This window comes from Syngnathus acus, chromosome 5 (genome assembly GCF_901709675.1).
Source record: "Syngnathus acus chromosome 5, fSynAcu1.2, whole genome shotgun sequence".
Taxonomy (NCBI): domain Eukaryota; kingdom Metazoa; phylum Chordata; class Actinopteri; order Syngnathiformes; family Syngnathidae; genus Syngnathus; species Syngnathus acus.
In genome coordinates, this window is record NC_051091.1 from 12,152,470 (window position 1) to 12,178,756 (window position 26,287).

A 26,287-nucleotide genomic window follows, 5' to 3' on the forward strand; every position below is an offset into this window, starting at 1 on the left:
ACTTAAAATGGTGACACCCACTGGATATGAAAATGTGTTTATTAATTCATTGTGACAGCCATGGCAGTTTTTTTTCACACCATGTCACCCAAGCAATCATGGGTCAAACATATTTAGTGAGTTTCCAGCCTTTAAGACGATTAGGGGCTTTGCGTTGATGAAATCCCCACTAAAATTTTGGTAATTCCTTGCGGAAAAATGTGACGCCCTCACACTTTTCTCTCTTTCATCACAGTTGACCTCTGTTCTCAGTCGAGGAAAATGAGGAAATTTAGGAGAGTTCCCAGGTTGATTAAGTGTTCAAACTGGATTTAGGTTAGAGTTCTACAAATCACTTGAGGAAAGGTTTTAAATGGGGGTATTATATGATAAAAAAATGACATATCAGATATCAGTAAAAAAATCCTTACTAATGTTAGTTAGTTTAACAGAAGAACCAACAACCATAAAGGCAACTCTTGATTTTATTTACACTCCAAAATCCAAATTGCCCAACATTACATGCTCAACATTAGAATTCTTCCTTGTGTAACGAATGACATAAATATAAAATAAAATAAATATTAAATAAACATTTACGGCTGTATTAAGACATGTAAACAAGAACAATGATTTGAGTAAGACATAATAAGACGGAGCGCAAACCACAAAAAGTCCAATTTTGTGTGCTTCTTTACCCTGAGCGGAACAATCTTTGCAAACAGTTCGATTATAGAACATACAAAAATAAATGTTTCAATTTTGAATACTTGTTTAAAAAAAAAAAAAAAATTGCCCTTAATCACAAAGAGCACACAAGCCCCAAAGCGCTCTAGTTTCTTTGAGTTTGCTCACAACAAGCTTGTGTTCAACATGGAAATAAAGTAAATAAGTGTTTTGTTTTTTCAGTCTTTTTCCTGTTAGAGTGGCCTCCGGAGTACTTTTCAGTCTGCCACTCTGCATTTTTCCTACAGCTAGGGGGTCTACCCCTGCATTTCCAGTCCGCTTTTGGGATTGCTTCCATCACACTGCGAACACGCTGAGGGAGCTGCATTCATCTTTCAGTCCCAAGATGCTGTAGACTATTCTCTTCATGTGGCCGGGCAAGCGAACTCCAATGTTCCTGATGTCTCTGGAAGAGGGTCACGAGAAAATTTTAAGCCTCGGATATTGTGAGCTCAGTGCATCGTCTTTGCACTGTAGGTGCACCTGTCTCGTCCGTTTGTACTTACTCGTGCCTCAGGGCCAAGACCTGCTCCATGGTGGTGACCCCCGCCCGAGCAAAGCTCTCATTATACTGGCTCATTTTGATGGACTCCAACCACTCGGGAACCGACCGGAACATGGTGCCGTCGCACCCGCTGGTGCTGGGCAAGCGGATGGACACGCTGGAAGGGGACAGTCAAAATGGACTTAAATCCACTGGCCTTGTACTTGGACGCATCTTTACCATTACAATTGAGTCACTGCGGTCAGATTTAAAAGCTAAACTTTTTTTTTTTTTTTTTTTTTTCTTCATACCGTGGATCAAAATCTGCAATGGTGCTCAAAGACTCGGGACTCTGGAGCAGCTTGTCCAGGATGTTGACAATGTCAGTGAAGCGGGGTCTCTTGGAGCGGTCATGCAGCCAACACTGGAGCATGAGCTGGTAGATGGCCGAGGGGCAGTCCATAGGCGCGGGCAGCCTGAAGGCCTCGTTGATGGCTTTCATGACCTGCTCGAAAATGAGCCGGCGTTTAGCATTTACTGTTCGCGTGCTGTGTTTTGACACGAGCTCTGGAATTTCTCCCTAATTAAATTAAACAATGAGTCGCCCCAGCGAGGGGTCGTGACAGAGCGAGCGTTACCTCATGGTTGCTCATGTCCCAGTAGGGCCGCTCGCCAAACGCCATCACTTCCCACATGACAATGCCAAAGCTCCACACGTCGCTGGCTGAAGTGAACTTCCTGTAGGCGATAGCTTCGGGGGCTGTCCAGCGGATGGGGATTTTACCTCCCTGTTAAGAGATGAAAATAAATGGAGTCATATGATGGAGACGACAATCCAGATGTCGAAAGACTCCTTAAAGAAAAAGTCAAATAAAAAAAAACAATCTTTTTTTTACTAATACAGAGTATTTTGTTAATATTGATTGAGTGTGGAATATGAATTAAGCAGGAAAGTCCATAAAAGAAAACAAGTAAGACTTACTCTGGTCGTGTATGTCCCCTCGGCGTCGTCCTCCAGAACGCGCGATAGGCCAAAGTCGGACACCTTGCACTCCAGGTCGCTGTTGACAAGGACGTTCCTGGCCGCAAGGTCCCGGTGCACGTAGTTCATGTCCGAGAGGTACTTCATGCCGGCCGCGATTCCTCGCAGCATTCCCGCAAGCTGGTAGGTGGGAATCTCACCGTCACGGTCCTGAGGGAAAGGGAAACAAGTGAGTGGAAAAAGAATCTTTCAACATTTGAGACTGTGGCGTAATTTAATGAGACATATTCTGGAAATGAGTTCATTGCGTGCCAGTTCTAATGTCGAGAAGTCAGGACCGTGTGTCGTATGGTATCATTCATACCTTGAGATAGATGTCGAGAGCTCCGTTTTCCATGTACTCCGTCACAATCATGGCGTGCTTGACTGTAAAAACAAAGAAGTGAGTCATTTATGATTTGGTCTTAAAAAAAAAAAAAATCAATCTGCTGTTTTAGGCTCACATTTGGTGACGACCCCCTCCAAGCGGATGATATTGGGGTGCGAGAACTGGCCCATTATGCTGGCCTCGCTCAGGAAGTCTTGCCTCTGCTTCTCGGAGTAACCCGGCTTGAGGGTCTTGATGGCCACGGGTACCTCCCCTCGGGCGGGGGATTTCATCACACCCCGGAACACTTCTCCAAACTCGCCCACACCGATGACTTTTTGCTTGCTGATGGCGTTGGGGTCAATTTCCGTGACAAACTTCTGGATGGCAATGTTGGGGTCCTCGTACGTGTGCGGATCCACGTAAGGCTTCAGCTGCTCTGAGGGGGAAAAAAAAAAAAAAGATCCAGAGATTTAGAGCATGTAACAGCATGTTTAAAATGACAAATTCTTGAGTTTCTACCTGATGAAAAGTAAGGATCCTCTGGTCCTCTCTGATGACGAGATCTCCGTCTCCTGAGTAAGAGAGGAAAAAAAAAAGAATGATTACAGGGGAACAGCACACAATACAGGCAGGAATGTTAATAAGAGCAGCTCGGTTGGAGGCCAAGATCTCCCTAAGCCTTCATACCACAGTACAGAAATCTACTTTTCACAGGGGTTATGTTCCAAAAACCGCTATAACAAAACTGAAATTCCACCAATACCTGACATCCCAACCCTTCCCAAATCACGCTCCCGCATTCTTTAAATGCGTTCAAGACCAACCTTTTTCGTAGCAGCAGGACGGCCACAACCACGAGCAGAACAACTGCGACTCCAGCAACCGCACCCATCACCATGGTGGAGGGACTTTGGATCTGAGATTCAGCTGTTCAAAAAAAAATAAAAATAAATCATCTATTTTCTGTATTGCTTGCAATTTCAAATGAAAGGGACTTGATATTTGAAAGTGCGCCTTACCCAGTGAGGAGGTGTGGAACTCGTGCTCGGTGCTGTAGCTCCCAGTTTTCCCTTCGGGGCTGAGCGCCCGTACCCTGAACATGTACGTGGTGTCTGGCGTGAGGTCGTTGATGTGCACCGAACTCTTGTCCAGGATCCGAACCGTGTAGGTGGTTACGTCACGCTCGCCGTCACCGTCCTTCAAAAGAAGTTGAAAGGGCGGATTAGGAAAACATGGAGAGCCCCAGCTGTGGAACGCAGCCAAAAACAAAACAAAAAAACCTCCGTCTTACTTTTCTGCGGTACATGAGCTCATAGCGATGACTGATGTGTGCTGGAGGTCGGCGAGAGAGAGCCCACGATAGAGACAGGCTGGTGGTGGTGCGATCGTCCAGCTGGATCAACATCACCTTTGGGGGATCTGGCCCAATCGTCGGCGAACAAAAACAACAGTTAGTGACTCATGGCCTTCTTGGAATGAGACATTTTGAGATTCAGTGGGTGGCGTGAATTCCCCTTTGTGGGGAAAGCTACGTTTTTGCAAATAGGTTCTAAACATTATCTTAAGGTCTGAGGGTGAGTAACAATGTGAGGGAAGAATTTCCAAATTAATTTAGTCATTGATGTAGTATAGGTTGTTGAGTGATTCACACTCTGGACAAATTTTAAGTGTAAAACAGTTAACACTGTAAAATAGTTGAAAAAATTGCAGCCACTTGTTACTTTGCTATAATAAACTGCCCCGTCCTATTCATTTCCAAGCTAAAATTAAAATCTACTTTTATGGCAAGCTCAGTAATGCTGAACGCAACTAGACTTTGAAAAGGTCAGTACACAAAAATGTGGCTATTGTTCAACCTACACAATGATGAGATGAAGACAAAGTTAAGAAGGAACAGGATGGAATGGAGCTTAAAATAAGCCTGAGCTCACCAGTATAGTCCAGAGCAGCGGTGATGCTGGCAGTGGGCCTCACGGCGCCATCCTGGGACACCCCGCTGTGCGCCTCCACCGTAAACGTGTAGTTGAGATGCGAGTCCAGGTCGCTGATTATGACCTCGGTGTCCCGCAGGTCGGTGGGTCCGGACTCAAAGCGGACCCTCTCGCCGCAGGGGGCGCACGAGACCCTGTCGCACTGCTCGCACAGCACACTGTAGGTCAGGTCGCTGCGGCCCCCCGTCACGAGCGGCGGACTCCAAGACAGCTGAAGTCGGCCGTCAGCAGACAGGGTGGTGGCGGTCAGTTCCCGGGGAGCGCCGGGTGGAGCTATTGGAGGAAACAGAAAGACTTAGCCAAAACATCCCAAGTACGTTGTTCCACTGCGTTATCGGTGAGCGGAAGTCTTACGGGAACACGGTGACGCGGGTGGGTCCGACAGCGAGCGGAAGAAACCGTCCTGGCACTCGCAGCGGGTGGCGCCGGCGGCAGAGGGCTTGGTGTTGTCGGGACATGCCCGACACAACTCGGTGCTCACGGTCGACTTGAAGTAGCCTGACTTGCATTCTGTGGAGAAAACAAAACAAGGGATGTCATGTAGAGCCATATAAAAACAAATAAAATCACATGAGGTGTCTCTTTGTGTGTCTACTGGCTTTCGTTGCAATGACATGCCCTGTTAGGAAGGGGCAAAAACAGGAAGGAACGACGCAACAAAAGCAAAACAATGAAGCAGTGTGTAATGTTAGGCCTTTCCGCCCAACAGGAAGCTTTTGTTCCAAGTAACCTATAATCAACGAGCTTTGCTTCGCCAAAGAATGAAGAAGGACTTCCCTCTGCGATGTGCCCCCACTTGCCTTTTCCACCTGAAGGCCTCCTCTGAGGTCATGCGTTCACCATATGGCCCGGATGACACCGGGGCATTAAATCCATCAAGATATGTGATCTGCCTTGCCAACCGTGAACTCAGGCCCTCTGGCAGATCCGACGTTCGACTTTTGAGGCTCGCCGTCAGATCACACAGGAACTCGGTTGCCTCTGTACTATGAATTCTGGTTCTGGCCCGATGTGTACAAACGAAACTGTAGTAAACCAAATTCCCCTCTGTTTTTGCCAACGGACACGGGTGGCGTGCCGTGATGAACATCTTAGCTGAAGTGATAAGCGAGCAGCCTTTCCGGGCCAAAGAAGGTTAATGGAAGTGCGGACAGGACAGAAAGCGGCTATCATGATGACTGCGTGGACAGTCCAGGATTGATGTTTCCTCTCTTTCCTTTTTCCTTCCAGTTACAGCAAATTATGACAGCCGAGGGTGAAAGAGTTAAATGAGGGGAATAAAAAGGAGAAAGGAAGCGGAAAGACTGTTGGAGCCGCTTTCCAGTGTTCACAGAAAGACAAAAGCGACTAGTAACTTTGTGATCACAGGCTGTGTCTCAGCTTGTTGAAGTCTTCTTTGAAGAAAAGAGCCGGGGATGCATTTCTTCATCAGCAACCCGACTGTGATTACAACCTGCTTACACGCAAAGGAATCCCTCGATGGTACAACACGTGTTTGGATTTTTTTTTTGGGGGACTTAGTTCTATATGCTGAGCCACGTCCGGCGTCTTTATTTAGACTGAAAAGCGCTCTATAGATAGAGGTCTGCTTCCGAGCCCCATATACTGTACGCTACAAATTGGGGTTACATTACTGTCATGTGAACAGGACAAAACTGAGGGGTGCCAAACTTATTTCTATCATAGGATAGTTTCCACAATTAAAAATCAAACCCTGGAAATGTTTAAAATGTTTAAAGCTATATACATACACAAGTGCTGCATCACAAGTGTACTGCATTATAGATTTAACAACAAATTGGGTTTGAAATCTGAAGTCATGGGAAAAAGAGTGACAAAATTTTTTTTTTTTTTTTTTTGGAGCTTAATTTGAGTCTTATTTCTACACACTCACATTTGGTTATACCACACCTTGTGAGCAACGAGTGCCTCCAATTTTTGGCCTTTGATATGCCGCTTCTCCCACGCCGCCTCTCAGCTTCATAGAAAAGGATAATAGGGTGGTGAGACTATTATTGTGGAGGATTCAGCATGGAATCACTTATCCGTAGACCCTTTGAGACTATTTTGTGATTAAGCGCTAAAGAAATAAACTTGACTTTCATGGACCACCCAAAAAAAAAATGTGGTTTTGCCCCAAAATATTGGTCATGATCCGTGACATCTGGACCTCACAATTTTGGTGTTTACCATTCCAAAGCATAGCACGGCAATCAACGCTGGATTGCACCACTTGCGGCTCAAGTATCACCATGGTGAAGGATAAGGAGCAGGTTGAGATGAATGGAAGGCCTTAAAGGGGGTCTGGACTGCAGCACCAAACAGAAGTTCTCTCTAGGGAGTCACTCAGCGGGAGTGCCGGGTCTCTTCGCATGAGAAAAGGAGGTCAGCCCATTTTAATCTTGAGCCCGAGTGCTAGGACTTGTGTCACGGAGCAAAGAAACTCTGGGCTCTATTCATCTATTGTCTGGCAGGACTGGACGGAGTGGTGCCATAAATACGTCGCATTAGTCATCGCGGCTCGTAAAATGGCGCCATGTGTGCAACGTTGCGAATGCACACTCGCGCTAGCTACACTCACGGAATTGTCACTTGTTGGTGGAAGTTTCGCGTCTAATTGCCCCACGCCGCCTTTGGACGGCGGCTCGCACGTGAAAAAGGGTGGACTTGCGTTCCGCACCGATGCATCTGTTAATTGAATCTGGGCTTTTGCCGCCATTGTTCTAATGAGCGGGAACACGGATTAGTCGGCTGGTTGCGTGCGTTAACCACCGGATGAAAGGACCCGAGGGGAGGTAAAGCAAGGCCACGTAACAGCTGTCCTGTTGCTCCACTAATCCTCTTGACTAAATTACACTCCATACCTAACTAAGCAGCCACGGAAAGCAAGCGTCCGCCCGCCCCTCATGCGCCAACTGTCGGCCCAAACCTGCTTATTTGTGTCAGTCGGCATTCCTTCTCAGCCCGCTTCCTTTTCCCACAACAGTTGCGCTCTTCATTGCGAGACACATGCCGGACCGTAAGTCTTCCAGAATATCACTTTCTCTGACACCCGGAATGAAGTCGTCGCATTAGCGTGGAACAAACGGCTGCAGTGTTGCTTCTGTCACCAACGGAGTTGACCAAACTTTTTTTTCCTCTTAAAGCAAGTTTAAAAAAAAAATGGAATAACATTTTTTTCAATCAATTTCTTTTCCATTTAAATTTTTGTCTTATTCTGTTATTCATATCGGGGCCAGCACAATTTATACTACAAGGGTGGCATGGACTGGCCAGCTGTCAATCACAGGACACACAGTCCATTCAAAATGCTAACTTGAATTTTCAGGGAATGTGCAAGGAAGCCAGAGTTGCTTCAAATCAAACAACCCCGCTCCTAACATCCAATATCAGGCCCAACTATGAAATCGTTCCGATCCCTCGTAAATACTTCCTGTCTTCCTCTCGAGCTATTCGCGCGCAACGTCTGTTTCCTGTGCTCAGAGTCTGTCAGCGGTCAGGGCGAGAAACATTCCTCTGCCTTGGACTTCCTCCACCCTCATCCTGCCCTGGGAGTGGAAGCGTCCGTTTTTCTTTGAAGCGCCTAGCCGCCCGCCCGTCACCGCTGTGAAATATCTGTTTGCATGGAAGGAATGGAGACGGTGCCAGTCAAGGTGACTGGAAAACAGCAGGAGTCATAAACCGCAGGCCTGACTAAGAGAGGCGTGCCGTGGCCTCATCCCTGTAATCTGCGGTTACGGTTGCCTGGGCGACGGACGCAAACAAAATACTGGCGAGGGCGAGAGCGAGAGAGAAGACACTCAGGTAGGCGCCCAAGACAAATTCACACGGCCCTTCCTTTAGTCAATCAGTGCGGCAGGTGACGCCAGGGTGAAAGAATTCCTTTCAGAAATCCCCGTGCCCTTCCTCCCTCCTTCCTGTGCTCGCCACTGTCCTCCAACACTTCCTCCACACACACATATACACACACACACACACACACACACACACACCCCAGCATGCCAAAGAAAGAGCATTTTCCGCAGCACGTACAGTAGGCACACCCCAACTATTTCTTTTATACTCTCACACCTCTGTTTGGGTTTTTTCTTTGAATGGCTGCTCTTCCCTCAGGGGATGACATTGCCCAACGTTTCTGCATACTTATTACATCTGGTTCACGTAAACTTCCACCCCCCTCAAGTTTAAAAATAAAAGCTCAACATTCCCTTGAATATTTCCAAAAAGTAAAAGGTGTTACGCTTTTAATATAAGGGTCACATTATGGAACTTGTATTTTTAAAATGCTTGAATACAAATGTTTGGGCCTGTTGAGGCTTGCTCCGTTTAGCTAATTTCAGCGAGACAAGTAATCCTTGAGGTATTTTGAGGAAATGAAACCAAAAGGTATTGGGACGCATGATCGTGACACATAACAGCTTACAGTTTTTTGGGACCGGAAAAAAACTGCCACAAAATTGGAAGAATATCTTAAGATGACCGTCAAGGGAAAATGTTAGAATGAATGAAGGTTAGAATGAACATCTAATACATTTTATAATCGCAAACTAAAGGCATAATAATTACTAAAGGGTTAATAAGATGTGACTCACTACTTTTACTCACATATGGCAGGTGCCAAACAAAAAAAAATCTACTTTTTGAGAAATTCTAGTTCTTTTCCCAGCTTCAAGCAGCTCTTTCATCCCTGCAGAGAACTTGGAGCATTGTTGTTCTTTTCCCGTCTAAGTACAACGTGCTAAAAGTGGACCTCTTTTGTGGCGTGACGCAGCATACGTCTCTCTCGACCACATCAAGCCATTGCCTAGGCTTAACTTTTTTTTTACGAGATCTGACGGTAAGATGGCCGAAGGAATGTGACAATCCGGATATGAGAAAATATATCATAATCCATAACTGCCTCCAATCTAAATTAAGAACAAATGGCTTTAAGGCATCCTCCCTCTTCCTAGCCTAATCTGTCTGAGCATGATTTCCTTACAGGCATTCGTCGGCTTTGAGGGTGAGACTTCCCAAAACAAACTGAACGATTAATGAGCATTCCTTTACACCTTGCCAACGCAGCGGCATCTGTGATGTCTACTACACGGCTTTGCGTGGCCAACGTGTGACACGCTGTCGGGTTCCTTACCTTGGCACGAGTCCCCGGTGGTTTCGTAGCCGGCGAGACACTGGCACTGGCCCACGGGAACCACCCACTTGCCCTCCACGCTGCAGTAGATGCGTGGGGTAGACTGACTCACGGCGTTCTCCACGCAGGCGCCCTCCACCTCCCGCAGAGCGTCGGCCACCGTCTCCGGGAAGGCCGCCAGGCTCTGCACGGTGGACGGGCACGTCTTGTAGAAGACGCGCACCGAGAGTATCCCCACGCAGGCGCCCATGTCCTGGAAGGCCAGGTAGAAGCCCTTCCGGGACAGCGGGCCCACCGTCTTGGTTTCGGTGTTGACGAGGAGCACGTGGTCTCGCGTCACCTCGTCCGGGGCGATGGTGGCCACCTTGCGGAACTGGCCCTTGCGAAAGTTGGTGCCCACGTCGGCGTCCGTCTCGTAGATGAAGAAGTTGAAGGTCTCCTTGCAGGACACGGACGCGCCGTGGAAGCTGTTGCAGTCGCGCACAGTGAAGTGGAGCTCCACGGAAACGCGCGTGGCGCCCGGCCGTCGCTGGATGAAGGTGGTGCGCAACCAGTTGTCCTGGTCCGCCGAGTCTATGTTGCACACGCTGTAAGTGTAGAAGAGCGAGCCGTTCACCACCGTCTGGACTATCTCCCACTGGGAAAAAAACAAAAAAAACAACAGCTTTGAGGATTTGTTTCAGGAGTACAGTAGAAGTACTGATTCCGTGATTTCAGTTTCAAAAACACAATTCCAATCTCCCAAAAAGAAAAAAATGTGCTAAATGAAACCAAGTTTGAACTTTTTGCAAGTTTGAACTTTTAGACCATTATTTCAAAAGGTCACTGGTTATTTTAATGGTGTACCTGTTTAATTTTTTTTTTTTTTTAGGCCACAAAAACCTGGCATTTGAACAAAGATGAGTAGATCTTTTTTTTTTTATATCCACTAAGTGCTGTAGCGGAACAAATTATGTGTACTTTGTTACTTGCCACCCCCTTAGACGACAGGACCCTTTTCCTTTGGTGTAGTAAGAAGCAAAGACAGCATTCAGTTGTGTGCTCGAGCTTCTTTTCCACACGTTAGCATTATTGGCCCGGACATGTGTCGACGTGTGTGGTTTTCCAGTAACACACAAGGGGCCTCGTGTGTGTGAGTGTGACTGTGACGCACACACAAATCCAACAAATACCACTGTAGAATACCAAGTAACATTTGTGGCAGTTAATTGCGCTTTATAGTCACTACCACATAGCAATTAAAGAGATTTAAGGGACGAGAAAGCAATGAGGAGTCGTGAGATTCAAAGTCTTTTTTTTTTTTTTCTTCCCAGAACTCGCATCCTGGTAGTACGAACGTGCTTCATGGGGTGTCACTTTATCTTTTATGGGGAGTTGAACAGGGGGAAATTAAAGATTGGACCAAACGGGGCTGTTATGGTTCCTGACACGAAACATTTGTTTTAGAAGACCAAACATGTTTTGAAGAGACCAAATCTAAGATCGAAAATCACATCTAATACCCAAAAGGACATTTGAACGAGGAGGGTATAGAATTTTCACATCCACTGTACAACACACTGACATGAAACCACTGCTGCTGAAGTCTAAAAACTTCCCAACATAATGACTGTGTATGATATGTACAAAGTACACTGTCATAAAAGCAACCTTCTGACATGCAAAGGAATCCCGGGACCATAAAGCACACGTCGGGCGGGATCTTTTCAGACTTACACTATATCCCCAGCCATGTCCCGGGGCTTTTAATAGACTGAAAACCACTCGACTATAGATAGAGGGATGTTTCCGGACCTGGTATACCTACAATGACGCGAGGCTGCTGTTATCCGTCAGGTCTCGGCCGGATTTATGGATTCATGGTTCGAGTGACACAATTCCGGTGTTTTGCTCTCAGGTGACACAGTTGGAATGCGAGTCATGGCTTAGAAAGAAAAAACGATGGAATTTGATCTCTTCGGACCGGAATCAGGCCTCTTCCAAATGTGAATCCAAATATATGAATCCGAGAGGGATCGGATAGCTGCCAAAGCACAGATTGGATATAGCGTGCAATGCCAAACAACGCAAATAAACACATGTAAAGATGAACTACAGATGAATGTGGTCGAAATGTGCTGCATTAGATGTTTCCATGTTTAAATCAGCCATTTGAACAAATTGAGTTAAATAGACTCAGAGTTACTCAATGTGTGTGTCGGGGGGGCAATAGAGGAAGAATCAGCCAATTTAACGTTAAGATTTAATATTTGTACTATCCATGTACTATCGTTAACTTCCCTGTTGACACTGTTCAAGGTTTGACTCCTGGGGGATTATTTACTTGCAGTTTGGATGATGGGTTGTTTTACGTCTTCTGTCACTGTTAACAATACTAGATATGCAATGTACATGTAAATGAAAACAATAATAAAAATAATCTGGATGACAAAAATGATTAGTTCTGTATATAGAACTCCTAAGAGGCCTTTTCAAACATCATTAAACTCTAAAGACATCATAGAAGAGAAAGTCTTTGACCCCCGAGGTCTTAAAAATGCTACTCGAGGTATAAATACTCACCCCGTTCTCATATGGCAGAGTGAGCCAGCCTAGCTCCCCTCCCGTAGACCTCATGTCCAGCAATACTTCTGTAGACACATGCAGAAATGAGTTAGAAACAGCTATTAATCCATTTGGAACACACAGTTAGTCTCCAAAAGCGGCAGGAAAAATACTACTGTGGAGTACCAACTAACATTTGTGGCATGGAAATTAAAGAGTTTTAAGAAGCACTGACGAGTCATGGCATATAAGAGGTTCTTTTCCAGCACTGGTAGTGTGCTTCATCACTTTATGAAAAATTAGATCAAAAAGAGGAAATCTGATTATTACTGGGGGTCCTTTGTTTACCAAGGTCCCGACATTTTGAGGTTGCGAATCGAGTGTCGCATAATATGCAGATCACGCAGGCTCGCTCAGTAACCGCCCTACTTACTGTACTTCATTAGATTGTTTTAGTCGAGTGCCAGCAAAGATTAGTTATCCCTTATTAACCTCGGTACTGACCAAGGCCATTTGTTTGTCAGATAGCTCTGATTGATTTTTCCATCTTCATAATTGCTTGGTTTTCACAGCTCTCTGGTTGTCATGTTAGTTACACAGCAAATACATATGTTAGAGGTGCACTGTGATTATTAAATTAATTTTTTTTTACTATAGATTTAACATTTTGATATCTTTTTTAACGTCAAATTGGGCAAAAGGTCGGAATTTCACTTAGACACCAGTTGCTTGTTTTTAACCCAATAAAGTGCTTTCACATCGGTTACACACCTAAGAAAGATAAATGTAGTCTTGTACGGATCTCTTGTTTATGACAATCCCACTATATGACTTCTCGAGATTAAGAAAGCAATTAACTAGTTTGAAGAAAAAAGGTATAACAATAATATAAATTAAACAGTTGGCATACACAGTTTGTCTCCAAAAGCAATAAAATGATGCAATTACAAAGAAAAACATACAAGGCTATGTGTGCTTACAAGATATGAATGCAATAAATATAATTTATTTTAAGACGTGTTTTTTTTGACGTGTAAATGTAAAACAAAGAAAGTCTAAAGTGCGTGCGTTCATAATCAGCTTTTATGGGGCCACACGCCAGCTCCATTGACAGTCTAATCAAGCATGTCGGTGTGATTCAACACATCATTAAGCGTGAAGAAACATTTCTAATCGTGTCTGAGAAAGGCGTGGGCACGCTAACCAGCGTTCAGTTTAAAATGAAACTACAGTAGCGAGTGAGTCAAACATGTCGGGGCATCATACAGGTGCTCCCACGCCCGGAGGCTCCGTGACGCCATTAACTAACTATCACGATGTAAAATCTCTGTTTTTGCAATTGTCTCAATTTTCCTTTTCCTTTCCTGTTTTGCTCTACACCGTTTTTAAAAGTAGGACAGAGTTAAATTTTTTAGTACGAATAATGACAATTTGATTTAAACGAGAAAAACGTCACACCGGGCGCTGAAATTCCGAACTTCTGACTCACGAGTTAGGCTAAAAACCAAACTTTACTTTTCATTCGGAAAACAAAAGTTACTCACGTTCTTGCGACTGGAGGCTGACAATCATGGCGTTGGCGAATAAAAAGACAAATAAATGAAGACGCCGGTGCTCCATGCTTTCGTGTGGAAATAAAGTGTATGGCGCGACTCGCTCCCTCTTCTCCTCCGACGAGCCTCCGGCCGACTGACTGACTGGAGCACAAGCCACCCGAGCCCAGACAGCCCATTGAGAAACAGGTGGCGTCACGTGACGTCATTTTCGCTGCCAATTTGCGTGCTTTGGAATGCGGAAATATTCCCAATATGGGCATTGAGGGCGGAGCTTCACCTGGCTCCGAGGAAGCGATGTGCCCATTCAATAATCTATGCCTATTTATGTACAATATTTGTAATTCACAAAACACATCTGGAAAGCAAACATGAATATTAAGGCCATACCAAAAAAATATATATATATTATCAGTATAGGTGTGTTTATACAGAACATTTTCGCAATTAAAATCATTATATTACAAGAATAAAGACATTTTTCAAGAAAAGTTGCATATTACAAGATCAATTATCAGACATGTTTTATATTATAGTTTTATACAGTATTGTACATTTCATACACAATGTGCTTCATAGAATTAAAAGTACATTTAAATAGTTCATCTTACTAATGCAGCTTATTAAAGTTGTAAGATTGTGAGAATAAAGTTGCACATGAATAAAACATTCAAAGAACTTTAAAACATGCCATTCCCAAATATTCATGCTAAATAATAACAAACATCAGTGCATCTAAATATTGGCTGAACTGGCCTCATGAAAGGAAAATAGTGCCCTGTGCTAAATAATGATGGCTAAAATCAATATATTACAGTGGGGATTGTGTCACCACTATGTCCATCAATATTACCACTGCTCCCACGCACACGTTTCACAATACACAAGATACACTGCCTTGGCCCACTTTTAATTCCCCCCCTCCAAAAAAATCTTATTTTGCCAAGAATAAGCACATATCTAATGGTGAGCATTACACTTAAGTGTGCAGAGCTTGAAAGAAATCTTACATCATGATTGACTGCAAATGGATGCAATTAAAGTGTTGATAAATGACTACAGATGACACAGCGTTCCAAGCGCTGTCACATTACGGGTGGGCTGACTTTGATTTTGAATGAAATCCTGATGTTCTCTGCTTAGATGAACTAACCTTTCCATCAGTGGACGGATGAAATGTTTTTTACGCCAGTGTTAAAATCGGACAATCGTTTTGAGCAAGTAATTGCCCAAAGTCCCCCCCCTTCCTCGTCTCACATTGGACTTATCTTTCCCACGACTGGCAAAGGAGGGGTCAAGTGGGGGGAGGTGGCTCCGCTATGAATATATGACTACTAATGAGCCGCTCTTCATAAAAGAGTCTTCGGGTATGAATATGTGTCCGCAAAGACGCCGTCGCCTAGCAACTTTGATGGGAGGAATTTGAGGAGTCAAGTCCCCCTCTGCGAAGCGGGCCGCACTTGGGAACAACAGCACCTCTGCACAGACGGCCAGCCCGAACAAAGGCCCACTCTGGGCTCCACTCCCATAAAAAAAAAAAAAAAAAAAAAAATCAACAGATGAGGTGGATATTTGCATGCACATTAATCAAACAACAGCAAGAGTGAAAGATGTTGGAGAAAAATACATGAACAAGTTAAGTGATGAATTGCATCTTCTTGACCTTTTCAATGGCGTACAAGTGTAAATTGTAGTTCAACACAATGACTGTCTGACTGTCCGATGGGAGGGGGGGCTCCAAGTGCGTTATGCTATTCAGGGCATTTGGTTTGCACTTTTGTGGTTTGGATAAGGCCGACTGGCTAGTGACCAATTCCAGGGTGTGTCTCGTTTCTCTAACCATCTCTTGCCCATTTTCAGCTGGGACAAGAAGAAAAAGTTGGAGTAAAATAGTTTTTTCCCCCCAAATAAAATCAAACTAAGAGAAGGTGTGTATGTATTTACGAGAAAAAGACATCAAGATATTAAAAATATTTTTTTCAGGAAAAAAAGTTGTATATTTTAGAGATAAAAAAATCATTGTTTCAATATTATCACAGCACTACGAGAATGACTTTTTTGAGGTAAAAGGTTAGATAATTTCAAAATCGGAAGGGCTCTGCAAAAGAGCAGCAGAAAAAACTGCTCCTCAAAATTACAAAGTTGTTCCTCAAATGAAGACCATGACATTATTTCGACCTTTGGAGTTCTCTTTTTATTGATTCAAAAACACAAGGCCATGTTTCAAGGCCACCTTGCCCTACTCCCACATACGACGTGGATGCCCATGGACGGCGTGACAAGCTCAGCACATCCTGAGCAACTCTTCACTTTCAAATCAGCCGGCGCAATTTGTATTCTGGCGTGAAGGGCCACTGCATTTCAAGCACCCCAACTATAACACCTTCTCTTGTCGCTGTAGTGCTTTTCGATACGTGAGGCGTTACCTCCGAGCGTGTTAACGTACATCCCCCTCTCGATAAGGTCCATTCTGTTGTCCCCATCGAGGGTGTCAAAGGTTAACACCCCCTCTAACGCACAAGTATGCAAACGCTCCAAACACAATGCGAGCTTCTTTTGATTGAGCTGACAGAGCATGAGGCCTCGGAGCACTCCAAACACCCCCCCTCCCTACCTCCCTCCTTCCCCCTATTTCCCACCCTAACCACCCCCCCATCACTAGCTTCTGAGGGGCGATGACAGGCACAAAAAAAAGCTTCTCAGCGGGGGCAAGGGGGCACTAGATCTGCGTTTTGTGGGTCAGCGAGCAGCGGCTCAAGCGGCAACGTCACGTCATTCAGCACCCCTCACCCTGCTGCCCCTCACGCCTTCTCGTAATATCGACAAACACGGAGGAGCGCCTCTATTCAAAGCGACGGGGGAGTTTCTGTGGACCGCTAACACAAAATCTATTCTCACACTTAGCCACCCCACCCGCAGCCGCCCAAACTCTTGTTAAGACTGATGGATTCACGCCTTTGTTCGTGCATTTTAAGTTTTTTTGTCTCATCCTTTCTCTTGCTTTTCACTCACAAACACTCATTAGCCTCCAAATACACATTAGCTACACGCGCACAATCATTTTCTATAGCGCTTGTGCTCGTTAAATTCTCGGTTGAGCTGGTGCGTAACCCGGATGAATTTTGGTGAGTGAGATGGGGTGCACCCTTGACGAGTTGCCAGCCAATCACAGGACATAGCTATCATCCTTTCATTTTTGACGATGCTTGTAATTATTTTGGTCAATGGTTAGTTGGAGTCTAGCCAAGCTAATTTTTTTATGTTAAAAAGCAGTGGTCCACCATAGGGAAATATTTTTGCCACTGGCGGCCATCTTGGAACAGAGGGCTGCTCTGTTGCGTTGTGCTGTAATCAATTAATGATTTACTCAATTAAATATTATTAAATATTTACAAAGGGACTGGTTTTTATTCATTTTTTTTATTTTGAATGATTTTGTAAAATTAAGCGAGTTTATTTAATTTTAGTATCAGTTTTTCTGCTTGTATAATTTTTTCAGGTGTGGAATAATGTGTAATAAAATCTCAACAAAAAAAGAAACTTTTAAAGTACTATTAACTAGTTGAATAACTACCCACACAGTGGCGTGCAAAGGGTAGGGGGGCCAATGGGGCAGGGGCTCCTGGCATCTACTGGCATTGCACTGTAACACTCACCAAAAAGTCAGCTACCCACAACACTACTAAGATCAAGCGCTATATAAAACAGATGAATACCCGAGCTTGGTGAAACTGCGAGCCATTATCAAAACAATGACATCATCATCTGAGGGTTCAGCACATGCATGCACTTGTGAAGCAATGCTTTCTTCAATACACAAACACTGCCCATCCTCAAACGAGTCACAGGCACTCATTGTGGATGAAGAATTCCATCTTTTCTCTCTCATTCTGTGTGGTCTTCTGTAAAAAAAAAAAAAAAAAAAAAAAAAAAAAAAAATTACAGACCCCACATGGAATCCAGGGTGCAAGTTGCCCGTATCAGGCCCATTCCGTGTGCGTTGTAGCGGTGCGAGACAAAAGCACGAGCGTGCTCCGACAAGTGTCTCTCTTGTGAGGAGGGGAAATGTGAGAATGCAGTTTGAGAACACAAAGATTACTCATACATAGTTGGCTTAAGTCTATTCGTGGCTTCTGGCCTCGTCGCTCATCACGCCGCGCATGACGCTGACCTGGCTGATCCGAGAGCAGCTGCGCGGTAATGAATGCTTCAGGTAGACGAGAAGTTCTTTTATGAGGTACAAAAAAGACTGAGCCATCTATTCTTTGTAAGGTAAAACAACCACAAAGTGGAACGGCACTCGGCGCAGGTCGGCTCTGATTTGGACTGAATAAAAATACAAACTTGTCTTTGCTCACATTTTTAATGACGTCATTTTGAAGATTTAAGGATGAACTGTTTTTAGTGAGCACTTCTCCTTTGCCCCGATAATCCATCTACCATCACGATTCTGATGAGATAGCATGATTACGACTCATTACGCTTTGGCTGTCGAAAATAAAAGGCCAGTTCAACGAGAGGTTTAACTTGTATTTTGTTTTTTTCTTTGGCATCCTCAGCAGCGTCACAAAAGCTGCAATGATTTGAGTCGTAATCTTCGTTAATTGTGCTGCTTTACAGTCTGTATTGGAATAAGTAACAGGTTGTGTATTCAAATTGCTTCCATGCTGGGTTTCCTATAATCCCTTTCGTCTGGCAAGTCAAAAATGGGGAGTGGGGAAGAGGGGCCCAGCTAACTAAAAGTGAAATCTCCTCTTGTGTTAAAGGTAATGGATGTTGGCTGGGGGGCCTAATAAAGATGACAGCACACATTCATATGCGTTGGCTTGTGTGCTCAGCTTGACCAAGTCTGCCTCACAAGCCTTAACAAAAGGGAGGAAGGAAGCTAGGGGGCTGAGTAAAATGCCTTGGGGGTGTGGGGCAACAACACACGCGCACACATATACGCACACGCACACCGCCGCCACTCCCACACATACCAACCAAACAGTAGTCCTTCAGCTTGCGCCTTGCGGGTCTCTTAAGCCTGAAGTTAGAGAGGGACAGCTGGGCTAGCACGCTCGGCATGGCCTTATGCTCGCTTTACAGGCAAACTCTAGCGCACACACATGCACGCCCACAAGTATACGCTTTATTTGCACATGCACACATTTTATTTTATTTATAATTTTACAGATTTCTTGAGCTCGTTGAGATATTTTGGGGGATTTGTTTTCTTTTGTATTCTGGAGAGGAAGATTATTTGTTTGTAAATCTTTGGGTCCCTTAAGTCTCAACTTATAGACGTGACAGCTGGGCTAGCACACACACACACACACACACACACACACACACAAAAACACACACATATGGACGCACACACAGGATGCACCATCCTGTCTATTGTTTACTTTTCACAGTGGCCGGCCAACTTGGGAGGCCACTACAGTGGCATTACAGCTGTTTGCCAGCTCGTGTGGAGACGCTTTGCTGTGAAATTTGGGGGTTGAACTACAACAAACAATCCAAATTGATTTTTTAATTTTGTCAACAGTATCTGGGAAACAAAGTTGCTGCTCTTTTTCTTTTTTGTAGGCTTTGATCACAATTTATTATCGCCCTAAGTCAGTGCGGAATTGACAAATTGTAAGTAACTTGGACTCGTATGAGAGTGACATAGCTGGTGGTGGGACCAATTGGAAGTAAATGAACATAATTTAATAATGATTGTATAATGTAAAACATGATGTTTTTTTTTCTAATTTACAAAAAGTATGTAGAAAACTGAATTTCTACTTTTGTAGATTTCTGTCGATTTTTTATATAGTATTTTTAAATATTTTTTAAATGTATTTGTTTCTATTTTTTATTAGAAAGCATAACTCTGTTTTTAAGTATTTCAATGAATAAAAAGTCAAAATGGTAATGCATATAATGAGATGCAAAGCATTAAACTGCTTGACAGACAGGAATGAGGGCTGCTCGTTAAAGGGATGGTGCTCTGTTGACAACTGGTCAGCAAAGTCAAAGGGAGGACCTGAGTTGGCAGTGTGGTCCACAACAATTGGATCATTATTTGGTCTAAAGGGACACCTGTTTTGTTTGCGGTGGGGTGTCATTTGGCAAGCTGATGACACTACACAGCTGAACAATGTGTGGAGCCACTTTCTTAGGCTAAGGCAAAATTAATCAGTCGCATTTTTCAGATTCCAGATTCAGTGCTGGCATTTCGTTTATAGTTATCCACCCTCTTTTTTTTTTTTGTTAGGGCCTTTGGGTGTTCCAGATAACAAACAACAAAACAATGATGTTATGGTAATTCTAAACCTTTCATATTTGATCACAAGCACCAGCAACAGCATATATTCTTTATACCATGCAAAAACAAATCCTGCTTAGTTGCAAGATTACTTTTGTTTCATCGTCTAATTTGCATATACAGTATGTGCAGCATGTATGTATGGGGTGGATGAGTGGTTGGCGCATCTGCCGAACTGGTCTGAGGTTGTGGGTTCAACAACCCGGCTCTTGCCATCCTGTTTGGAGTCAGTATGTATTTTTTCCATGCACTCTTATTTACTCCCATATTTCCACAAACACATTTGTTGTTTGTCTGTAATGTTCCCTGAGACTGAGTTGGATAGGCTTCAGCATGCCCACAACCTTCGACTAGATGTGTCTTTATGCATTTTATTGCCCCCTTGTGGCTTTAGTGTGCAAAACAGATGCAAAATGTTTGGCATCACTTTTTCCTTTAATGTGATGGTTAGTAATACATAAGTAAAATACTGTAGAGTGATATTTTACTTACTACATTCTTGCTGGTGTTTTTTTTTTTTTGTACGATCGGATAGATTAATGGCTCTGATTCATTTAAATGGAGGAGATTTGAGATATAATTGTCAGGGACAAATTAAACTTGTAAATCAAGACCCGTGTGACACAACAGGGTCATTTGTGGCAACACATGATACAATGTGCTAATTTGTGGCCGCAAAAATGTATAGCGTTTGCACAAAATATCAGTTTGTGTCCCAAAATAGACGTCCTAGGAATCAAATGGAACGCGCCTTTGCCGGAAACTGCAATGGCGTTGCTTAGCCAACTGTCCAGCTATCCAGTAGTGATAAAAATATTATCGATTGGTATTTTGTGTGCATTTTGTATCCACGTAATGACTACAATTTAGCATTTCGTAGGTAACAACGTCAGAGCGACGGTCACGTGACGAAAGCAGGAAGTGTAGGACTGGTTTCACAAACGATGACACAAAATGGCACTCTGGTACGTTAAAGTGTCTTTTAAATATTTTATTACTTAACCATATGTATTTTATATACGCCGTTAAGCCATTTGTTCTGGTATTCCCCGCGTACATAATTACGTCACGCCGTTGCGAACGCTATTACGTCAATGCGGAAGTGGAATTTGACAGCAATCAGGTGGAATCAACAATGTGGGATCCACAATGTCCATTTTTTTTTTTTTTTTTTTGTCCTAATGTTCATGCGCTATTTTGTACCAATACTGTGTATATGCTACGCACGGTGTAGCGCTACACAATACGCCAGAGCAAACTCTTTATAGATTATAAATCTAAATAAAAGGCTGAATTACTATTATTTATTATCATACTGTAAGCGGTATATCTTATGCAGTATTCAAAATGTCATTTTAGGTCGTAGTTAGGTCAAGCCTCAGAACCGAAAATTGTTCTCTGCAGAATCAAGATTGTTCGTAATCAATACTCTTTCTCTATATATTCTTGGGTAGGATTAAAAAGTTGCTTAGTCATTGCAAAAATCTCCTATTTAAGTGTGAGGGCTACACAAGCCTAAATAATGCAGTGTGGCGGACTGTTTGATATGCAGGAATGGTTGGCCTTCCCATTGAAATGGTGTCACATGCCTCTGTAGAAGAGACAAATCTAGTGAGGTCCTAAATGAGCGCTGTGTCTTTTGATTAAAGTATGTCAATTTACTGCGTTATGTCTGAAAAAAAATTCATTTGGAAAATTGAGCGTAATCCATTAGTACAAGCAACACAGGCACTGTGAGTTCTGTCCCTACGGCGGCGACCAAACTCATGTGTGTGTGCAAGCTATGCACAAGAACAGTTTGTTTGTATGTCATTATCGTCAAATATTTGGGAAGCACTATTTTCAACATCACTGGTGAATCAGAGCTTCAAATAAATAGCTGGCTTTTTGCTTTGTTTGTATCACGGTAAAAACTGCTGATAATACACACTGAGTCACACAATGACATTTCCCCCCATATTTAACAAGGTTTTATGGCAATGTTGTCTTTCCCCATTTTGCCCAACAGTTGATCTTCTCGGAAATCAGCAGGGTTGTTGAACTTTTCCAGCCTTCTATGGACAGCGGTACTATTGTAGCAAGAGAAGCTCTGTGCCCCTGAGCAAAGTACAAAGTTCCCACCAGTACAAATCTCACTGGCTGGTGCCCTTGGATCACTACATTTATCGCTACACTTAAGCAACACAATAATTAGTAGCTCTCGATTTCACTTTTACATATCGCAGCGGAGCATTTCAGACTTCTTCTTACCGCAGCTTTGGAATTTTGGGTAGGTTCTATTTCATTTTATAATACCCAGTTTAATTTAGCTTTACATCAATGCAGTGTTTGAGTAAAGATATAGTTTGCTATAGAGAAAGTCTTATTTATATAGCACCAAATCACATCAGTTGTTATCTCAAGGGACTTTACATAATATAGCTAGGCCAGCACCATGTCAATTTCCTCTTAGGATGAAACCTCACAAAAAGCCACGTTTTTAAAATATGCATATTTTGGGCATGTGGGAGGAAGACGTATACTTTTAAATAGGAAGAACGTACAAACTCCACATAGGAAAGCCTGGAACCCCAAATCTCTCAACTGTGAGGCATGCATAGTTAAGCCACCACGTTGCCTCTATCAACATCATCAAAGTAAGAAAGAAAACCTTGCTTCTTCGTCTATCAATGGATCCTTATTCATTGGGCCACTGCAGCACATCGTGAAAACATATTGGCAACATATGCACCATACATAAGTTCACAGTCACGACTTGTGACTGTGTCTTCTAAACGCGGATCTAAAATACGTGTATATTTTCACAGCATGTACACGACTACGCTCCTGTTTCTGCTCGCACTGTGCGCCATTGGAGGACATGGCGAAGAGAAGCAAAGTCGTGGCCACGTTTCCGTGGTGGTCGTTGGTGGCACGGGGGACCTGGCAAAGAAGTACCTCTGGCAGGGCTTCTTCCAGCTGTACTTAAAGCAAGTCAGCAGCGGAAACACGTTCTCCTTTTACGCCAGTGGACAGTCACCCAAGGACAAGGCCGCGCCAATATTCTTCGGTATCCTGAAGGCGGTGTCGTGCCCAAAGGACGTCTCCGATGAACGCTGCGCCGTGCTCAAGGAGCAGTTCTTACGGCTAGCTCAGTATTGGCAACTCAAGACCCTTGACGATTACCGGAATTTGGCCAAGCAAATTAAGAATCAGGTTCAGGAGGAAGGACTAACCGAGGCTGGACGACTATTCTACCTCTCCGTGCCAGCATTTGCATACGCAGATATCGCAGATAACATCGATACCGGCTGCAGGCCTGTCGGTGGGACGGCATGGCTCCGAGTGGTTCTGGAGAAACCATTTGGACACGACCTGAGGAGCGCGCAAACGCTTGCTTCTCAACTCGGGAAGGCCCTGCGCAATGAAGAAATGTACAGAATCGACCACTACTTGGGAAAGCAGGTGAGGACGAGCGTGTAAATGTCACAAGTCTTCTGAGTTTGATTGGCTGCTTTTTCTGCTTTTGTCGCATATCAGGTGGTCTCAAAGATCCTTCCCTTCAGAGTAGAGAACAAGAGATTCCTCGATCCAATCTGGAACAAACACCACATGGAGAGAATAGAGATCGTCGTGAAGGAGACACTAGATGTACAAGGTAATTCAACTTTGCACTATTTTCAGGGCTGCAGTAGTGGTAAGAATGTCTGTAAGTACCAGGAGATCATGCAAATCCGCCGCTGTATTGTACGCGTGTTTTTGTCATGGTCTCTCCATAGGTCGTATTCCCTTCTACGACCAGTACGGCGTGATCCGAGATGTAATCCAGAACCACCTAACCGAGGTCATGGCTCTCCTGACCATGCCACTTCCTGCCAAGCTCAGTGACAGCGAGGAGGTTCTCCAGAACAAGCTGTGGCTCTTAAGTTCTTTGTTGCCCTTGGGCAAGAATCAGGCGGTGGTCGGCCAGTACCAAGCGTACCAAGCCGAGGTTCAACGGGAGCTCAACAAGACCAAAGACCACATCAGCATCACACCAACATTTGCAGGTTAGTATTGCAGACGGTTTGATTACAAATACTGAATCAACTTTTTGGGGTTGACTTTCAAAGTCGACTTTTTGCGTTCCAGCTGTACTGGCGCACATGGGCACGGCCCAGTATGAGGGGGTGCCCATCCTTCTGATCTCGGGGAAGATGTTGGACGAACGAGTAGGATACGCACGGGTCGTCTTCAAGAACGACATGTTCTGTCTTCAGAACAGCTATCGTTGCAAGCCCAAAGAGATTATCTTCTACTTTGGCCACGGTAGCCTTCGATACCCAGCCATTCTCGTTTCCAAGAATCTCTTTAAGCCTTCTGTTCCAGAGGGTGAGTGGAAGGAAGTGACGGATCACACAAATGTTGACGTCCTGGGCTCGCCTCTGTCAGACTACTATGTCCAAACTCCAAAAGTGCAACAAGAAGCTTATGCAGAATTAATTTCTCGTATTTTCGCTGGAGACAAAAATAGTTTTATCAGTACTGATAATCTCCTTGCATCTTGGGACTTTTGGACTCCACTGCTTGAGAGCTTAGCCGCGTCTTTTCCCCGCGTCTACCCGGGAGGAGCTGACAACGGTGACCTGCTGGATGTCCGTCTAAAAGGGAAAGAGATCACCTACAAAAGTGATGTGGTGTTTCTGGGACCGGAGCAGGTCAAAGGTGAATCTGCAAGGAGTTTCCTAGTTATGCAAGGCACGTATCGGTCCAACGACATGGTGTCTGCCTGGGCTGAGGAGCTGATAGAGCGTCTGGCCTTCGACATCCAGGAAGCGGCGGAGGCGGCCGTGCTCCGGGGCGACGTTTTCCACATGGCCCTCTCCGGTGGGTCGACGCCCATCGCGCTCTTCCACAGGCTGGCCCTGCACCATTTTTCCTTCCCTTGGCGTGAAACCCACATCTGGATGGTGGACGAGCGTTGCGTACCACCGACCGACCTGGAGTCAAACTTTCACAACATCTACCAGCACCTTCTGCAGCATGTGCGCATCCCCTATTACAACATCCATCCAATGCCGGTGCAGTTTAAGCAGCGGCTGTGCGTCGAGGAGGACATGACAGCGCTGCTGTATCATGAAGATATTAGTAGGTTAGTCAATGGTTCCAGGTTCCACTTTGTCCTCCTGGGAGTCGGCCATGATGGACATACGGCTTCCCTCTTTCCTGGCGCTAATGCAGCCAACAGTGAAAATGACCTGGTGGTCCTCACAGAGAGCCCCGTCAAGCCGCACCAGCGCATGAGCCTCACACTTGACGCTATCAACCGAGCCCACAAGGTGGCGCTGCTGGTGATGGGCAAAGGTAAACACGAACTTGTCACCCAGCTGAGTCGTGTCAAGGATGAGCCAAACAAATGGCCTATAACTGGGGTGAAACCCAAAAATGGCACGCTTGTCTGGTACATAGACTACGACGCACTTTTGGGTTAGGGATAAAAAAAAGTCTTTAAACAGAACTTTAATTCAGGTATAGTGAAGCCATGATGATTTACAAAGGTTAGGGACCAAGACCAGTGAATAGCAAAAAAATCATTTATAGTTGGCACTCTCCCTTGAAACTTTTACGTTTGCCCTTATGAGTAGTTTACAGTAAACCATCAAGCATTCACAAATTCACAATTTTTTTGTGGAACCTACCCTCTGCTGTTTGCATGTTTTTTTCTCTTTCCGTAACGCCTTAAGATGATGTAAAAGCTCCGGCAGGGAAGTATTGTCGAAATGTTACACAATCTCCAGAATCAACCAAACAATACATAGTTTCTAAACATTCAGTGCTTTTACTTCATTGTTTGTCGTCGATTGTGGTAGCATCAGATCTCAGGTATAGAAAAAAAAAACTAAGGCAATAATAGATTTTATCATATGGTTTAAAAATTATGTTAAACATTTTGGTATGTTTATTATAATGTTGACTTGAATCTGTATTTTCAGTTCCTCTGTATAGTAAGTCAAAAGAATGTTACTGAGCCTTGATGTGATCCATTTGCTGGAACATTGTAAAGTTGTTTACTCATTATATGTGCATTCATAGTATGCCTTCCTCTACCTGGTTTTCACAATGAAATTTTAAGAGGTACGTGTTTGCTTCCATTGAAATGTTTTTTTTCTAAACAGCCGCTGGCCTACATCACTTGTAATTATATTTGGCTCAAATGCGTTACATTGTCAACAACTTCCTCTGAGCGGTTACAATGACAAACAAACGTCAA

At 44.1% G+C, this 26,287-nt stretch overlaps 2 protein-coding genes across 5 annotated transcripts; one reads left to right on the forward strand and one right to left on the reverse strand.

Annotated features, from left to right (window-relative positions):
• Positions 1–446: 446 nt before the first annotated feature.
• Positions 447–23,546, reverse strand: epha2a (eph receptor A2 a). Of its 2 annotated transcripts, none has more exons than XM_037251060.1 (16): positions 23,528–23,546; positions 12,226–12,293; positions 9,664–10,300; positions 4,887–5,042; positions 4,473–4,805; positions 3,833–3,960; positions 3,561–3,738; positions 3,366–3,468; positions 3,061–3,113; positions 2,675–2,977; positions 2,536–2,597; positions 2,172–2,381; positions 1,828–1,977; positions 1,501–1,694; positions 1,212–1,367; positions 447–1,111 (listed from the first exon to the last, which is right to left on the reverse strand). In XM_037251060.1, exons 2-16 carry the CDS (start codon positions 12,277–12,279, stop codon positions 1,003–1,005), a joined length of 2,826 nt encoding a protein of 941 aa, XP_037106955.1. In that variant the 5' UTR covers positions 12,280–12,293; positions 23,528–23,546; the 3' UTR covers positions 447–1,002. The 2 variants fall into 2 exon arrangements, with proteins under 2 accessions (XP_037106955.1, XP_037106954.1); XM_037251059.1 differs by lacking the exon at positions 23,528–23,546 and adding an exon at positions 13,752–13,923.
• Positions 20,943–26,154, forward strand: h6pd (hexose-6-phosphate dehydrogenase (glucose 1-dehydrogenase)). 3 transcript variants are annotated; one of them, XM_037251061.1, is made up of 5 exons: positions 20,943–21,023; positions 22,866–23,502; positions 23,578–23,695; positions 23,817–24,086; positions 24,169–26,154. In XM_037251061.1, the coding sequence occupies exons 1-5, from the start codon at positions 21,013–21,015 to the stop codon at positions 25,506–25,508; spliced, it is 2,376 nt and encodes a 791-aa protein (XP_037106956.1). In that variant the 5' UTR covers positions 20,943–21,012; the 3' UTR covers positions 25,509–26,154. The 3 variants fall into 3 exon arrangements, with proteins under 3 accessions (XP_037106956.1, XP_037106957.1, XP_037106958.1); XM_037251062.1 differs by lacking the exon at positions 20,943–21,023 and adding an exon at positions 21,061–22,327; XM_037251063.1 differs by lacking the exon at positions 20,943–21,023 and adding an exon at positions 22,366–22,694.
• The last annotated feature ends 133 nt before the right edge of the window (positions 26,155–26,287 follow it).

Excerpts from the sequence above, each read along its gene's own strand:
- epha2a (XM_037251059.1), bottom strand. The coding sequence starts at position 13,827 with ATGGAGCACCGGCGTCTTCATTTATTTGTCTTTTTATTCGCCAACGCC. Across the intron at positions 3,961-4,472 it reads CGCTGCTCTGGACTATACTG|ATCCCCCAAAGGTGATGTTG; the intron begins GTGAGCTCAGGC and ends CGATTGGGCCAG. Across the intron at positions 3,469-3,560 it reads GTTCCACACCTCCTCACTGG|CTGAATCTCAGATCCAAAGT; the intron begins GTAAGGCGCACT and ends TTTTTTGAACAG.
- h6pd (XM_037251061.1), top strand. Across the intron at positions 23,503-23,577 it reads ACCACTACTTGGGAAAGCAG|GTGGTCTCAAAGATCCTTCC; the intron begins GTGAGGACGAGC and ends GTCGCATATCAG. Across the intron at positions 24,087-24,168 it reads CATCACACCAACATTTGCAG|CTGTACTGGCGCACATGGGC; the intron begins GTTAGTATTGCA and ends TTTGCGTTCCAG.